Source organism: Sciurus carolinensis, chromosome 5 (genome assembly GCF_902686445.1).
Source record: "Sciurus carolinensis chromosome 5, mSciCar1.2, whole genome shotgun sequence".
Taxonomy (NCBI): domain Eukaryota; kingdom Metazoa; phylum Chordata; class Mammalia; order Rodentia; family Sciuridae; genus Sciurus; species Sciurus carolinensis.
The window spans coordinates 148,662,425-148,678,885 of record NC_062217.1 but is presented as its reverse complement, the minus strand read 5'-3'; the positions used below and the strand labels follow the sequence as shown (position 1 = coordinate 148,678,885).

At 34.7% G+C, this 16,461-nt stretch overlaps 1 protein-coding gene across 2 annotated transcripts in view; it reads left to right on the top strand.

Annotated features, from left to right (window-relative positions):
* Nucleotides 1-16,461, top strand: part of Chuk (component of inhibitor of nuclear factor kappa B kinase complex) — a 37,249-nt gene that overhangs the window by 18,473 nt on the left and 2,315 nt on the right. The window contains exons 12-20 of one of the 2 annotated variants that reach the window (XM_047553843.1): nt 2,705-2,828; nt 3,532-3,683; nt 6,165-6,226; nt 7,157-7,266; nt 7,890-7,939; nt 12,583-12,679; nt 13,136-13,283; nt 13,833-13,946; nt 16,044-16,143. In XM_047553843.1, coding sequence (XP_047409799.1) covers nt 2,705-2,828; nt 3,532-3,683; nt 6,165-6,226; nt 7,157-7,266; nt 7,890-7,939; nt 12,583-12,679; nt 13,136-13,283; nt 13,833-13,946; nt 16,044-16,112 — 926 coding nt within the window. In that variant the 3' untranslated portion in view covers nt 16,113-16,143. Of the gene's footprint in view, nt 1-2,704; nt 2,829-3,531; nt 3,684-6,164; nt 6,227-7,156; nt 7,267-7,889; nt 7,940-12,582; nt 12,680-13,135; nt 13,284-13,832; nt 13,964-16,043; nt 16,144-16,461 lie in introns of both variants that reach the window. The other variant, XM_047553842.1, reaches the window with a different exon arrangement.

Below are 16,461 nucleotides of genomic sequence, written 5' to 3'. Positions count from 1 at the left end.
CTCCCAGGGATCTGAATCCTGGACTTTATGGATGCTAGGCAATTACTTTCTACCACTGAGCTACATACATCTTGCCCTTAAATATTTATTCCATTTTAACTGAAGAATATTGCTTGATGTTCAAATGTTTTAATTTATCCTATGAAGATGATTCTTTTCTTTTGAACAAGTTAAATAATGAATTTATGTCTACTCAAACTAAAATTGGGCACAAAATTATAAAATCAAGAACAAACTTAGAACCAGGTCAGGCACAGTGGCACACACTTGTAAACCCACTGGCTCAGGAGGCTGAGGCAGGAGGATCGAGAGTTCAAAGCCAGCCTCAGCAACTTAGAGAGGCCCTAAGCAACTCCCTGTGACCCTGTCTCTAAATAAAATATGAAAAAAGGGTTGGAGTTGTGGCTCAGTGGTTAAATGCCCCTGAGTTCAACCCCTGGTACCCCCCCTTCAAAAAAAAAAAAATTGGAACCAGACATAGTGGCACATGCCTTGTAATCCCAGCAACTTGGGAGAATAAGGCAGGAGGATCGAAACTTCAAAAACAACCTCTGAAACTTAATAAGACCCTTCCTCAAAACATTAAACCAGGCATGGTGGTGCATGCCTATAATCCCAGCAACTCAGAAGTCTGAGACAAGAGGATCATAAATTCAAGGCCAGCCTCAGCAACTTAGCAAGGAACTAAGCAACTTAGACCCTGTCTCAAAGTAAAAAATAAAAAGGACTGGGGATATGGTTCAGGGGTAAAGCACCTCAGGACTCAATCCCCAGTACCAAAAAATTAATCATTTAAAAAGGCTGGGAATGTATCTCAGTGGTACAGCTGCTCTGGGTAGGGTTCAATCCCCAGACCCAAAATCAAGAACAAAATTGGGCATGGTGCTAAAATATATATAATCTTTACAGTGCTATGTTACCTTTTCATTAGCTTTCCTTTTAATTTTTTTTCAAAATTGAGAAATAGTTTACATTTCTCAAATTGATGATATATGTATGTATATATATGTAGATATGTGTATATATACATTTATATATATCTATATAATCCACACCACAATCAAGACAGAGAACATTTCTTCACCTCAGAAGTTCCCTCATTCTTTTTTCAAGTCAATCTCCTTCCCCAGATTTTAACTTTTTTGCTGCAAGACTCTTTGTAGAACCAGTTTTAGATTTATAAAAAAAACTTGAGCAGATAGTAGAATTCTCATGTAACTGCCTTCCTTATACATACAGTTCCCCTGTTGTTAACATCTTATATTAGTATGACACATTTGTTATAATTTTGAACCCATAGGTTATTATTATGTAATAAAGTAATATTATTTAGATTTCCTTAATTTTTACCTTATGTCCTTTTACCGTTCTAAGATCCCATGCAGGATACCACATTACATTTAGTTGTAGCTCCTGAAGCTCCTCTGGACTGTTAGTTTCTCAGAATTTTTATAATTTTGATGACCTTGACAGTTTTGAGGAGGATTGATCTAGTATTTTATAGGATACCCCTATATTAGAATTTGTCTTCTTTTTTTTTTTCCCTTATAATTTAGACTGAGAATTTGGGTCTTTTTGAGAGAAAGGTCACAGAAGTAAAGTGACATTTTTATTGCATGTTAAGTACATACTATCCTAGTACACGTTTTATGACTACTGGTATTGACCTTATTACCTGGCTGAAGTAATGTTTTTAAGTTCTCTCCACTGTAACAGTATAACAGTTAATTGTCCCCCCCTTCTCCTTTACATACTCTACTCTTTAAAAGGAAGTCACTGTGTAAAACCACATTTAAGGAGTGGGGAGTTAAGCTCCACTCCTTCAGGGTAGAGTATCTACATAATTCACTTGAAATTCTTGTACATTCAGAGATTTATCTCTTCTCTGCCATTTATTAATTTATTCAGTGATTTTTTTCCTATTGTTTTGGGCTCATGGAATTTTTTTTATACTTTGAATTATAAAATAATACTAATTTATTGCTCAAATTGTTCCATGTATGGCCATTAAGAACTTTTCTCACTGGCTTTTCTACCTGTTTTACATGTTCCCATCAATGAATTGTTATTTTTTTTTTATTTATTTATTTTTGTTTCTTTAGTACTTTCTTTCTTACATTCTGGCACTGCTTTCTAGGTTCATCTTACATGTTTACTACCCAAGTCTTAAAATTAACCATTTCTGTAAGGAACCCTGGTTCCTTTTATTAGAGAATAAAGAATGGGCAAGAGGTAATAAAAAATTAGTTAATTTTTTAAAGTCTGGCATAACTTATTAATATGCCATTTACTCTGTATGCTTTCTTGAAGCTGAGTTGGTCATCAGGAGATATTTATTATTTAGAAACAGGAAAGACTGGCAGAGATAAGACTGGATGTATTTGAATTAGCAGAGAGATAAAAAGAGTATTCCAGATTTGGAAGAAGCAAGAAAAAAGGGCAGATATAGGAATAATCTCCAACTGTAAGGGTAGTGATTATGCCATTCACTTTTATTTCCCCCTGTATTTGGAGTTGGGCTTGTGTATTACAGGTACTCAGTATACTTATATGGAAGTGGATAAGCTGAAATACTTTCTAACATCTGTTTCTAGCATTTGTGGGAATGCCATTTGTGTAGACAGGAAATCAAAGAGTAGTAAATGAACTCTTAATGTTGTGAAAAGTAACTCATTTCCCCTTTTCCTCGTCTTTTTGCCTATAGTACAAGACAGCAAAATACAGCTTCCAATTATACAGCTACGTAAAGTATGGGCTGAAGCAGTGCACTATGTGTCTGGGCTAAAAGAAGACTATAGCAGGCTCTTTCAGGGACAAAGAGCAGCAATGTAAGTGGAGTTTATTCTTTTTTTTTTTTTTTTTTTTTTTCCTTTTGGTGCTGGGGATTGAACCCAGGGCCTTGTGCATTTAAGGCAGGCACTCTACCAACTGAGCTATATCCCCAGTCCCTGAGTTTATTCTTTATAAACACAATATCATGTATATAATATACTCAAGAATTAATTTTGGGCTACAAACACAATATCATGTACATAATATACTCAAGAATTAATTTTGGGCTGCAGTTATAGCTCAGTGGTAAAGTGCTTGCCTAGCATGTGTGAGACACTGAAGTTCGAGTCTTAGTACCATATAAAAATAAGCAAATAAAATAAAGATCTAAAAAATACAAGAATAAAAAAAGACAATAAATCTTGCTAGTTTTCACTAATCAATGTTACATTTAATACCAAAATATTTTGAACAATTTTAAATGTAATATTCTGATCAGACTTGTAGATTTCTTACTGATGTCATCAAATTGCAATGACTTAATAGTACGTCTTGAACTGTCCTACTATAAGAAAATTGTTCATCACAGAATATCAGAGGCAGGAAATCTTCAAAGACAAGATGCTAAAGATGAGCTATCTTAGATTGATAACAGACATTTAGGTTTGGGCCTTCAGTAATTTATGTTATAAAATTTTTATCCAATGTTTCTGAATGCCGATAGTATTTTTTGTTTTGTTTTGTTTTGCCATGGCTTAGGTTAAGTCTTCTTAGATATAATGCTAACTTGACAAAAATGAAGAACACTTTGATCTCAGCATCACAGCAACTGAAAGCTAAATTGGAGTTTTTTCACAAAAGCATTCAGCTTGACTTGGAGAGATATAGTGAACAGATGACTTATGGGATATGTAAGTATCTGGTGTAATGTGTAAAGGAGTGTCTAGCCTTGAACAATCTGCTCTCTTACCTTCTTGACTCAGCCAGTTGTCACTTTCACATTTAGAACAGGAGACAGAATAACTTAGGTCATCATAAACCATGTTTGTTTTAAATATTAGCTCTTTTTAAAAATTCTTTAGTTGAGCAACTTAGTTTCATAATCGAAGTAAGATTATTTAGGTCTAAAAAGGCTAAATAATATTAAAACAATTAAAGAATCTGAATTTAAAATCTCATTTTAAAAATAAATAAAAAATTTATACTGGATACAGAATCTATGCTGGGGCAACTTCTTAGCCAGTGCTATGGACTTTAATGTTCATGTCCCCCCAAAATTTATATATTGAAATAACTGACTCCCAACATGATGGTATTGGGAGGTAGGACCATCTGGAGGTTTTTAGGTCATGAGCATGGAGCCCTTGTGAGTGAACTTGGTGCCCTTATAATAGAGGCCTGAGTAAAGTTCCCTTACCCTTTCCAACATGTGAGAACACAGTGAGAACACAACCATCTATGAATCAGAAAACAGGTCCTCACCAGACACCATCTTGGATTTCCTGGCCTTTGTAACCAAGAAATAAATTTTTGTTGTTTATATGCTACCTAGTTTATGCTTTTTTCGTTTGTTTGTTTGTTTGTTTTGGATTTGTTTTTAACATAGCAGTTCAAATGAATTAGTACAGTCAGGGGAGTCTTAAACAACTTATCTTACTGTCAATAATAATGATAATTCCAAGGTTGTTTCTTTCTAAACCATCTACTAAGGAATTCTTTTGTTTTTTATTGTACTCAGTCTCTAGATTTCCAGTATTTGACTTCAGACTTATCTTCCATGGAATTTACTAAGCAACTATAAAAAGCACAGTTAAAATTCAAATAAACTGAAGGGATCATCACAAGCATTTCTGTTTTGTTTCATGAAACAAATCTTTTTTAGGAAACAAATATCGTTTGTAGACTTGTCCTAAGGAAGATATGTGTACCTCAGGATAAATCACCAAAAGTGTCCTACTAAGATGAATACATTTACTCTTCAAGTTGGTTATGTAATTGATTTTTTTTTTTAAATTTATGTATTATAGGCATTCTGGTGAATGACATTGCAGTTATTTCATTAAAATATCTTTGACTTTATATATATGAATGTACCACAATGAATTTTGCCTTTATGTATATCTATAAAGCACTATTTTAAAAAATCTGTAATAAATAGAAGAAACACCAGTTAAGTAGAAGATGGTGAACAGGAGTAGGGAGGAAAGGAGGGAAAGGTACTGGGGATTGAAGTGGCACATATTATATTCCATACTTGTATGATTACATCAAAATGAACCCCAATTTTATGTATAAATATAATGCACTAATAAAAACATTTAAAAAATCTTTGCCTTGTCAAAGGCATACTGTATAACTGTTAGAAGAACGAGATAAACCAAGCATCATGGCACATGCCTGTAATCTCAATTTGGGAGGCTGAGGCAGGAGGATAGCAAGTTCAAGACCAACCTTAGCAACTCAGTGAAACCCTAAGTTAACAAGACCCTGTCTAAAAATAAAAATTGAAAAGGACTTGGAATGTGGCTCAGTGGTAGTGTATCTCTGGGTTCATTCAATCCCCAATACCAAAATAATAATAGTAACAATAATAATATAAATATATACTGATATTAAAAGATCACTTGGATCTTTAATTGGCCATTGCTATTTTAAGTTGTGGAAAAACTGAAGAAAAAAGTGTCTATATGATAGTGATATCCCTTGGGGTTTAGGGTAGAGGGGAGGAAGAGGGTCTTTTCTTTTTTTATACCCTTTTATACTATTCGATCTTTTAAAAACATGTTCATGAATTACTTTTAAAATTTTTTTTGAGGAGAAAACAATCTATATTACTGTATAGAACTTCTACATGATATCAAAAAAAAACAAGATACCATAGCTGGGTGACTTCAAACAATAGAAATGTATTGTCTCACAATTCTGGAGGCCGAAAGTCTAAAATCAAGATGTTAGTAGAGCCATCCATCCCTTTGACACCTATAGTAAAGAATCCTTCCTTATTTTTTTTCTAGCTTCCTCTGCTTTGCCAGCAAACCTTGATTTTCCTTGGCTCGCAGCTGTAGCACTTTAGTCTGTGCCTCAGTTTTCGTATGGCATTGTCCCCTTATGTGTCTGTATTCCTGTGTCTCTTTTTATAAGTACACTGGTCATATTTCATTAAGAGCCCACCCTTTTCCAGTGCATCTTCAGCTGCTTATATCTATTATGACCCTGTTGCCAATAAGGTCACATTCTGAGGTGTTAGACGTTCCAATTGCAATATGTCTTTTTGGGGGACACAATTCAACCCATAATACATCTTTGATATTGATACAGCAAGGAAGCAGACAAGCTAGTAATTAAAGCTGTGACTATTTCTGAGATAACCAATTTAGAATTTTTTTTTTAAGCTTCAGAAAAAATGCTAAAAGCATGGAAAGAAATGGAAGAAAAGGCCATTCACTATGCTGAGGTAAAAGCACTGAGCTCATTCTGTGTACTTATTAATTCTTAATGTCTCCCTTAGAAATTGTCTTTGGTTTTGGTATATAAAGAATGTTTGTTATTCTTGAATTTCAGACAGATACCTAGTAGGTGCTTTGTATATAGAGAAGAAGGTACTGTAGTAGATAAAAACAAGGGCTTTGGGCAAATTATTCGGTTTCATGGAGCTTCAGTTTCTATTATATCATACATACATATTATATTTTAGTAGGTTTATGAAGATTAGGTGGGAGTTAATAATAAATAAATGGTGGGTATTAGTATTTTTATGACTTGTTTGGAAAAGACAGCTGCACATCCTAGTTTACCTGGGACAGTACCAGTTTATACCTGATGTCTTACCATAATTATCAATAGTACTATCTTTCACTCTCAAAATTATACTGGTTTAGACAATAAATTTATATAGTCTGCCTAGGTATAGATCATTCTCTAGGTAGTAGTTTCCTTCCTAATCTTGTAAGTTTGTCCATGGTCTTAACTTGTTGCTTTCCTTGGTATCAGTAGATAACTTCCCTGAGGATATGGGTGGGGCGTCAGATACAAGCAATACTAGTCATTTTGGTGGCTACTTTTTTTGCCTTGTTAGTGATGCATCTATCTTTTTGCTTCTCTAGAGGAATAAGAAAATGCTAGTAGTTTACTGTTGTTAGGAGAGAAAAAAGAGAAGTATAGGAATAAATATGTTCTTAGTGAAAGATTGTCAGAATCTGAAGGATAAAAAGGTTTTAAAAGAATTAGTGTTCCCCAAGCGCGCAAAAAAAAAAAGAATTAGTGTTTTTTATTATTTGGTTCTACTACCACAGCAGACCCGTTCTCTATCCTTAAGATCTGAGTTTTGTTTTGTATTATGTCATGGTAAGTTCATTATTTTCTTTGTGTTTTCATCATATTTTAGGTTGGTGTCATTGGATACCTTGAGGATCAGATTATGTCTTTGCACACTGAAATCATGGAGCTACAGAAAAGTCCATATGGAAGACGTCAGGGAGACTTGATGGAATCTCTGTAAGGATGTATTTGTGTTTTTGGACTTGATTTCTGTAACTTTTTGTAGCATTGTTCTTTCTTTTATCTGGAAGGTTTAGCCTCTGTATGGCTCTTTGCTATAGTTTTCCTTTCTCTAAATAGGCATCATATTTAAAAAGAAAGGTCACAGAAAATTTTGGGAATAACTCTGTCTTTTTTAATCAAAGCATCTGTTTCTTGTGAGTGTTAAAATTTTCCAAGTATATCTAAATTACAAACTATTTCCCTACTTATTATACTTCTGGCCCAAGGTATTGCTTATCTACTTTAGTGAGGTTAACTTCTGAAGTGTCTGGATTAGAAACCAGATTTTCTCTTAAATCACAAGCCATAAGTTCTGCAAATTTAAATGTTTCTGGTGAAAGGATATTCTATCTGTGGTGAAAGATCAGAGCAGATGTGAAGTATGTTAAGCTTCACATTTTAGTAATTTGTATTGTTCTTGCTTATTGCTCAGTGAAATGCTCTATAGAATATTCATTGGCAATTTGAATTTGCTTTAAAATGGAATCATTCAACTCACCAGTAGTATTCATTTCAAATTGTGGATTAGTGAAGTCATTAAACTACCTTCACAGAGAAGCATGTTTTCTCTTTTGTAGGGAACAACGTGCAATTGATCTATATAAGCAGTTAAAGCACAGACCGGCAGGTAAGACACCTCTATCACAGTACTTGATGGCATTTTAGGAAATTGTCACTAGCTTAACAAATTTGGAGGGTTTAAAAATTTAAACTGTGAGGGGGCAGGGAATCCTGGTGATCCCAGGGGGCCTATACATACTAGACAAGTGCTCCACTGGTGAGCTCCATTCCCCAACTCCTAAATTTTAAAATTTTAAAAATCTCCAAAAATACTGTTGATTATTACCATTGAGACATTGATGGTATAATAGCTTTAAATTTGTGATGATTTAAGGGATTAGAAAGGGAAAGTAATAAGGAAATAGAGGTAGAAAAGTGTTCTAAAAGGAAGTGAAAAGAAGGAATGGAAGAGAGAGAGGAACTGGAAGAGAAAGAGGAAACAGTAAAATCTGTGGAAAGATGCAGGCATGGGGAGTGCTGCTTAAGATTAGAGAGGTTGGAAAGAATTTGATGCAGTGGGTTCAGGTGTGGAATGGTGAGAGAAAGCCCATAGGCTAGGCAAAAGCAGTTTACCTTGAAAATGCTGCCTTCATCTGCATTGGTTATTGATTGCTTGTATAATTGGCAAAAACAATTCCTGTTGAACATCTGCTAAATACAGAACATAGTCTGCTGGAAAGAGTGATGATTGGGAATCTGAAGGCTTGAATTCAAGATTGGGTATTTTTTGATCAAATGATCTCGGGCAAATCTCCCCATATCTCATTTTTGTTTTCTATAAAATAGAGTTAAAACCAAGCTTTCCTCAGTTGACTATGTTCTAGTAATGTATTTAAGAGGATGTTTGTGAAAATGCTTTGAAAACTATAAGGTATTATGCACCTGCAAGATATTAAAAATTTGTTATGAAAACTTATAGAAGAAATAAAAAGTGAAATCTGTGCAGTATAATGAAATATTCTTAAATTCTAAAAGATTATATAGGTTTCATACCTTAAAATTTTGAACACATAAACAACACATGCAAATTAATATGCATGTGAAATTGTGTTTGTTTATTCATTCTTTTTTTTTGAGTACAGGGGATTGAACTCAGGCATATTAAGACATATGCATGTAGCATTTAACGTGGTTGAGAAAATACAGTATGACTGGAGTGTAGAGGTTCAGAAGGAGAGAGAAAAGATGGCTGGATCATAAAGGATCTGGTATGTCATGGTAAAGAGTTTGGATTTCACCATGCTAAAAAAATTTAATACAGAATGCCATGTTCAAATTAGCATTTTAGAAATGCTACTCCAGTGGTATTGTCAATAATGGATTAAAGTGGGGCTAGGCTAGTGACAGGGGCATCACTTATGAATTTATTAGAACAATCATAGCTCAGTACAGGATGTGTTATGAACTAAGGCAGAGACCCTGAATTTTGACAGTGAGGTAAAGTGGAGGGGGAAAAAGCAAGAAAGAGATTTAGGAGGTATAACTCATAGTGTTGGGTGACAGTTTGAATACTAATGGCTGGGGGTTGGGTTGGGAGTCATGAATGCCTCCCAAGTTTGTGGTGAGGGCAGCTGGATACTTGATGGGACCAGGGAAATATAGGAAGGATAACAGATTAGATGGGAAAAGAATATGAGTTCTTTTTTTTTAACATATTGATATTAAGGTGTCAGTGGAACATTCAAATAGACATGTCTAATGTTTTATGTATACATGTGTGTATATGTGTTTATATACAAGTATATGTGCCTATATATGTGACACATATATATACACATATGTACATATGTATACACAATTAGTGGAGATGTCTGGTTTATCTGTTTAGCTCTTTGGGGAATAATCATCCATAAAACTGAAGAGATGACCTTGAAAAAGCAGGATAAGTAGGAAAGCCAAGGTTGGAAACCTAGGGAATACCAGCGTTTACAAAGTGAATTGAAGCAGAGGAACCTGCAAAGAAGATTGAGAAATGGTCAGGGTACATAAAGTAGATTTTAAGAAAGAAATGGAAAAGTTTCAAGGAAAAGGGAAGCAACAGAGTCAAATGCTACAGAGGTATGGATAATGATGAAAATGTGAATGAAAATATTCAATGAACTTTAGCAGTTTGTACATTATTGGTGACTTTGCAAAGTATAATGGCCTTTAGGTAACAGAAGAAACCAGATTATAGTAGGTTGAGGAGGAACTGAGACAAGAAGAAACGGAGAAATTAAATCTAGGCCAGAAGTTATCAAACTGTGACTCATGGACCCCTGAGGATCTTTGAATTTTTTCGTTCTGTGAGGTCAAAACCATTTTCATAATATTAGGACATTATTTTCTTTTATTTATTTATTTATTTATTTATTTAATTTTAACACATTGACATTTCCCACTAATGGTCCAAAAGCATCATTGGGTAAGATGGCTTGCATTATAGTGTGAATCAAGACTAAAGGACCAGACTATGCTAATAGCCACATTTTTTACCATCATACATTCAGTTTTTTAAAAAGCCAATTTCATTTCAAAATGTCCTTGATACAGCAGTAAAAATATAATTTTAGTTAAGTTTCCCTTGAGTACATATCTTTTTTTTTTTTTCTTAAACCAAGGACTAATTGTATTTTATTTATTTATTTATTTATTTATTTATTTATTTATTTAGTGGTGCTGGGGATTGAACCCAGGGCCTTGTGCATAAGCGGCAAGCACTCTACCAACATATCTTCTTAATATACTGTGTGATGGTCAGGCGCAGTGGTACACGCCCATAATCCCAGAAGCTTGGGAGGCTGAGGCAGGAGGATCAGGAGTTTAAAGCCAGCTTCAGCAAAAGCGAGGCAGTAAGCAACTCTGTGAGACCCTGTCTCTAAATAAAATACAAAGTATGGCTGGGGATGTGGCTCAGTGGTCAAGTACCCCAGTACCCCCCCAATATATATATATATATATATTGTGTGATGGAAAGGGAAGTACTTATAAAGTGTTTCTGCTGTACAGTGAAGTATGATGGTTGTCTTACAACCATTTCACTGATTGTTTACATCAGATGTCTTGCCTCTTCTTTCATGGAATGCCATTTTTACTGGAAAGAGTGACTGTTAGCCAAACTATGATTATTCAGATTTGGGTATGCAGCAGGTATTTCCATGGAAATTAAGTGGAAATAAAAAGTTAAGGGAAATAACATTGTCATCAATGATAGAATTTCATGATTCAAGCAAAAAATTAGAATTTTGGACACTTTTATCTAACAAATGTAACTTGTTAATTTCTCAATAAAGACTTGTAAGATTGATGAAATCAAAAAAGATTTGCAAAATATGTAAAACCATGCCAGTTTACTCACTAAAATTTTGTTTTAAATCAGTTATTTTTAATAAAAATGTTAATAGACAATGCATTTGTTTTTATTTTTTGTTTTTGCAGTAGTGGGGATTGAACCCAGGGACACTATACCACTGAGGTACATCCCTAGTCCTATGATTTTTATAATTTTGAAATAGGGTCTTGCTGAGTTATCAGGCTAGATTCAAAATCACAATCCTCCTTCCTCAGCCTCCTGAGTCATTGAGATTATAGTCATGTGCCACCACGCCTAGCAGATTTGTTTTAAGTAAATTAATACGTAAATACTTTAAAATTTGTTTTAATATCTGAAAAACCCTTTGGAATACTCAAGAAGTGTTGAGTTTATAAAATGGTCCTGAGACCAAAAAGAATGAAAATTGCTTATCTAGACTATTCTTTTCAGATTTTTGTCTGTTTAAGGAAAGAAGAGAGGTGAGGAACTAAAAGGAGTGGACTCAAGGGAATTTATATTCAGTAGGAAGACTTAGTGTATTTATGTGCTTGGGAGTCAAAAACCAGTGGAAAGGAAGTCCCTGAACAGATTTGGCTTGGGAAAACAGTTTGGGTTGGGAGAATAGTGGGAGGGGCTAGCCCGATGCTACTGATACTAAGAGGAGGAATGGGTGCAGATAAAGATGCTTTTGTGGGAGTAGGTGTTGGAAGGTCGAGGTCTTACTGTCTTATAGCCTTCCATACTGAAGTGAGAAATGAGGCTAATTTTAATGCAAGAAGTGATAACCTCATAGATTTGAAGACCGTGCTAAAGATTTTTAAAACCTGGTGTATACAATGGAAGATCTTGCTGATCCAGAATATATTAAGAATCCAGAGCAGAAGTAAAAATATGTGAATCAGTAGTATTGGCAACAGAGTGTACAATAATAGAAGTTTTTTGTGGATAGTTTATTAGCTTGGATATAATTATAGTAACTGATAGAGCAGATGATTGGATTGATATAGGGTTAGGATTTTACTGATAAAATACGAAAAGATAAAAATGTTGGAGGTAGTAACAAATTAGTGACTCAAGTGACAAGTTATGATTAAAGATTTCAAATAAAACAAGTCTTAATTCTTTTTTCTTTAATCAGCATTATTTGACTCCTAGTCTTCTGACCAATGAATCACACACACACACTATACACAAACACATTTAACTATTTTTTCCACATATAATTACCACTCAGCTATATCCCTAGCCCTTGAATTTATTTGTAGATAATCTTAAAGTCTTTATCTAATTTTTAATTTAAATGGAGGCATTTATTCGATTAGTTTCAGATTTTTAGACGTTTTCAAGGAATTTTATGTTTGGAGGCTGATATGTTCTGCAAAAGAGAGGTTATGCCCACTGACCAAAGTCTTTTATAGATCACTCCTACAGTGATAGCACAGAGATGGTGAAGATCATTGTGCATACTGTGCAGAGTCAAGACCGTGTTCTCAAGGAGCTGTTTGGTCATCTGAGGTAGAAAAATTGCTTTATTCCTTTTCTAAGGAGTCAGTATACGTTTTTTTTTTTTGTTTGTTTGTTTGGTTTGGTTTGGTTTGGTTTTTTGGTGGTGCTGGGGATTGAACCCAGGGCCTTGTGTTTTGCTAGGCAAGCAGTCTACCAACTGAGCTATATCCCCAGCCTTAAAAAACCAGTATATTGTAACATATATACTGTTATTTTCAAGTAGCATGTCCTTTTCAAGCACAATACCCTTCTTTGGCAAATATACCAGGCCAAAGAAAAGTTCTGGCAATATATTGGATAGCTTGACCACAGTTGTATAACACTTATAAATCCTATTTCTGTTTCTTTGGAGAGCAGTCATTAAATGTGATGCTAATTATGGTTCATTTCTCCTACTGGGTTTGGAGTATGGGGTACATTCTTGAGGGATGTGGAAAGTATCTGACGCTGATTTAATCTCTCCAGCAAGTTGTTGGGCTGTAAGCAGAAGATTATTGATATACTCCCCAAAGTGGAAGTGGCCCTCAGTAACATCAAAGAAGCTGACAATACTGTCATGTTTATGCAGGGGAAAAGGCAGAAAGAAATATGGCATCTCCTTAAAATTGCCTGTGTAAGTACTTATTAATGAATTAATGTTACATTAAATTACTGTTATTCTCTACAAAGGAGATTTTTATCAGCATGAGCTGTGTCCTCTTGATGATGTGTACTTTGTATTGGATTGATGTTCATGCTCCTTGCTTAGTGTCTGACTAGCAACGAAGGTGCAGGGCTTCTGTACTATCACTCTCCTTTGCAGTCCCTCTGTTTTTATAGTCCTTCTGGGTGCTGAACCACTATGGTGTCCCAAACCAACTTGAGGAGAGACATGATGCACAAATTAATGAAACCAACCCTTTGTTCAACTGGGCTTTTTTCCCTCCAATTAAAGTGGTTTTAGAAGAGTAGACATTTGGTTTTAGTCAATGAAGAAAAGGGCCAAGAACAGGATAGTTAGTAGTGGTGTATAAATGTAGGAATAGTTTTATTAAGAAATACTCTCGTTGTACATATAAGTAGTTATGGACATGTTAAGTCTTATGTTGTATGATAAAAAAAACTGTGTGAATCAACAGAGGTGCTTGCCTGTAATCTTTTATTGATTTTAATCCCCTTTCAGACACAGAGTTCTGCCCGGTCCCTGGTTGGATCCAGTCTAGAAGGTGCAGTAAACCCTCAGGCATCAGCATGGCTGCCAACTTTAGCAGAACTTGAACAACCTCTGTCTTGCGTGGTAACTCCTCAAGATGGGTGGGTTCACTTTGTAACAATAGATAGTTGTTTTTTTAGAGCAGTTGGTTGGAATGAGGCAGTAGAGTATAGTGGTTAAGGCAGTCTTCAGTGCCTTTAGACCAGGTTTGAGTCTTGACTGTCCCTTTCTAATAATCTTGGACAATTTACTTGAGTTTTTTAGTGTTCTTTTTTTTAAAAAACTTATAAAATGAGAATGTCTTAGAACTGCTGTGAAAATTTGATTAGACAAAATATATAAAATTTTAGGAAGTAATCATTTAGCAATTATTACTTATAATTATTAGCTCAATACATTCTCTAAGACCTTTATGTTATTGGCTTATCAATTTCTTTTACCCAAACCTTATTCCTTCCTTAACCATTTTGCATTTATCATTTTGGGATTCTTAATTATCCTTTTAATAAATTGTTGAGATCTACTTTACTTTATAACTTAGTATTTCTAAATCCAGACTTTTTTCAGTGTCTTAAATCAATTTTGCAAATAGGATCTCAAGTTTGAAGCACTGTATTTTCTTTAGCTCTTCTCCTAAAAGCTGAATGACTATCCGTTTCTATTATTTTCTCAGTATAAGATGTGCAGTAACCAGTCAGTGGCTCTTTGCTAGCTTGTGTATTGTTGCTTTCTCACAATTCATGGGAGATCTCTACAGCACCAACATATCCTGGAAACTCCTCCCATAATTAGTTTTGCAGAAATGCAGCCATGTTACATCACTGCTTAGGAGATCATGCAGTTGCACATTCTGTACTCTACTTACATGAGAAAAAGCACATGGCAGGAAGGCAAGCTGATATCAGGTATTTTATTTTTTTAAGGAAAGCAAGTTTCAGAGTATATCTTGGGATCATTATAGATTTGGCCCAAAGTATGTATAATACATCTACAAATATAGCATAGGTTATAATTAATTATATAGACATTAGGAAACATTCTATTAGACTTGAAGGAAGTAAATTTTAATACATTTTTAACCTTTTGCTTTCATTAAATACATTTAGGTTTGTTAGGGGTTGCTAATGGTTACAAATGTTACCTCTACAGGTAATTTCCAACTGGAGGTTATGGTTGTTTGCAAAAGTATATCTGATGGGCATTTACTTTTTTTAAATATGTTTTTAGTTGTAGATGGACATAATACCTTTATTTTATTTATTTATTTTTTATGTGGTGCTGACGATCGAACCTAGTGCCTTACTTGTGCTAGGCAAGTGCTCTACCACTGAGCTACAACTCCAGCCCCTGATGGGCATTTAAAATATATTTTCTTAGGAAAATATTATTAAAGGAAAACTGATTTCAGTTATAATATACCTGTGGTACTTAACTACCAAGGATTAGGAACTGTTAGACTGTTTTTCCATCTGTTGAATAAGAGCTGAATCAGCATTTAATTCTAAGCTAATAGTGGTTATAATCCATGGCCTAGAACTGACTAAGGTAGAGGAGGGACTGAGGGTTGGTAAGAGGAAAGTATGAAGTGGAAAACTTAAACCAGGATCTCCATCAAATTGAAACTTCCAGGATACATCGAGATTCTAGGTAGCTATGCTATCACACTGTTTTCTTCTGCGATTCTCAGGAATCAGCTTGCTTGTTTTCCTTTTCATTGCTATCTGTAGTTTCCAACCAGAGTTTTTCACCTTCCCTGATCTCTGCAGAATAGATTGTACTTTTGAATCTTCTCTCCTACATTTGTGTTTATGAAGTAAGCATGCTAGTGTTTTTGCTACTTGTAAGGAAAGGAAACATTCCAGAAATACATTTTGTCTGTGCCACAAGGATCTTTGTCCCCCACACCCAGTTAGCATTTTCAGGGGGAGAAAAGTTGTATACAAGTGCCACTTATGTTTCAGAGGAAAATATAATTGAAGTTATAGTGGACTTATTATTAAAGTGAGGCACAGGACTCTGGCCCTGGATGGGAAGGAAAAAGAAACTAAAGACTAGAGGAGTCAGCTGCATTGGGTGCTAGGCTGTAGGAAGGGCAGTGATCTTCCTGACCTAGGAGAACAGAAAGTAGAATTCATTTGCCCCTTTGTTGAATTTGAAAAGATTTATTCTTTTATCCCTCAGGGAGACTTTGGCACAAATGATAGAAGAAAATCAGAACTGTCTTGGCCATTTAAGCACCATTATTCGTGAAGCAAATGAGGAACAGGGCAGTAGTATGATGGTAAGTTTTGCGTGCATATGGGTGTGTATTTTAAGTATGCTGGATGCAAAGGGTTTAACTTTCCATGCTAGCCTTATGTGGCATTCTATTCCATATATGTTATATATATAGGGAATAGAAGAACTCAGAGGAAAAAGTATATGAGGAATATCTTCAAACTCAAATCCCCATCTTTTGTTACTCAGAGGTATACTAGGATTATGTCATTAGTAAATATCAATAACAATTTTGGTCAAATTAAGCTTTCTCTGCAGTGTGACCACTGAAATAGAATGGCTGTACATTTTTTGGTTCAGCAATCAATTTTCTCCAATAAGA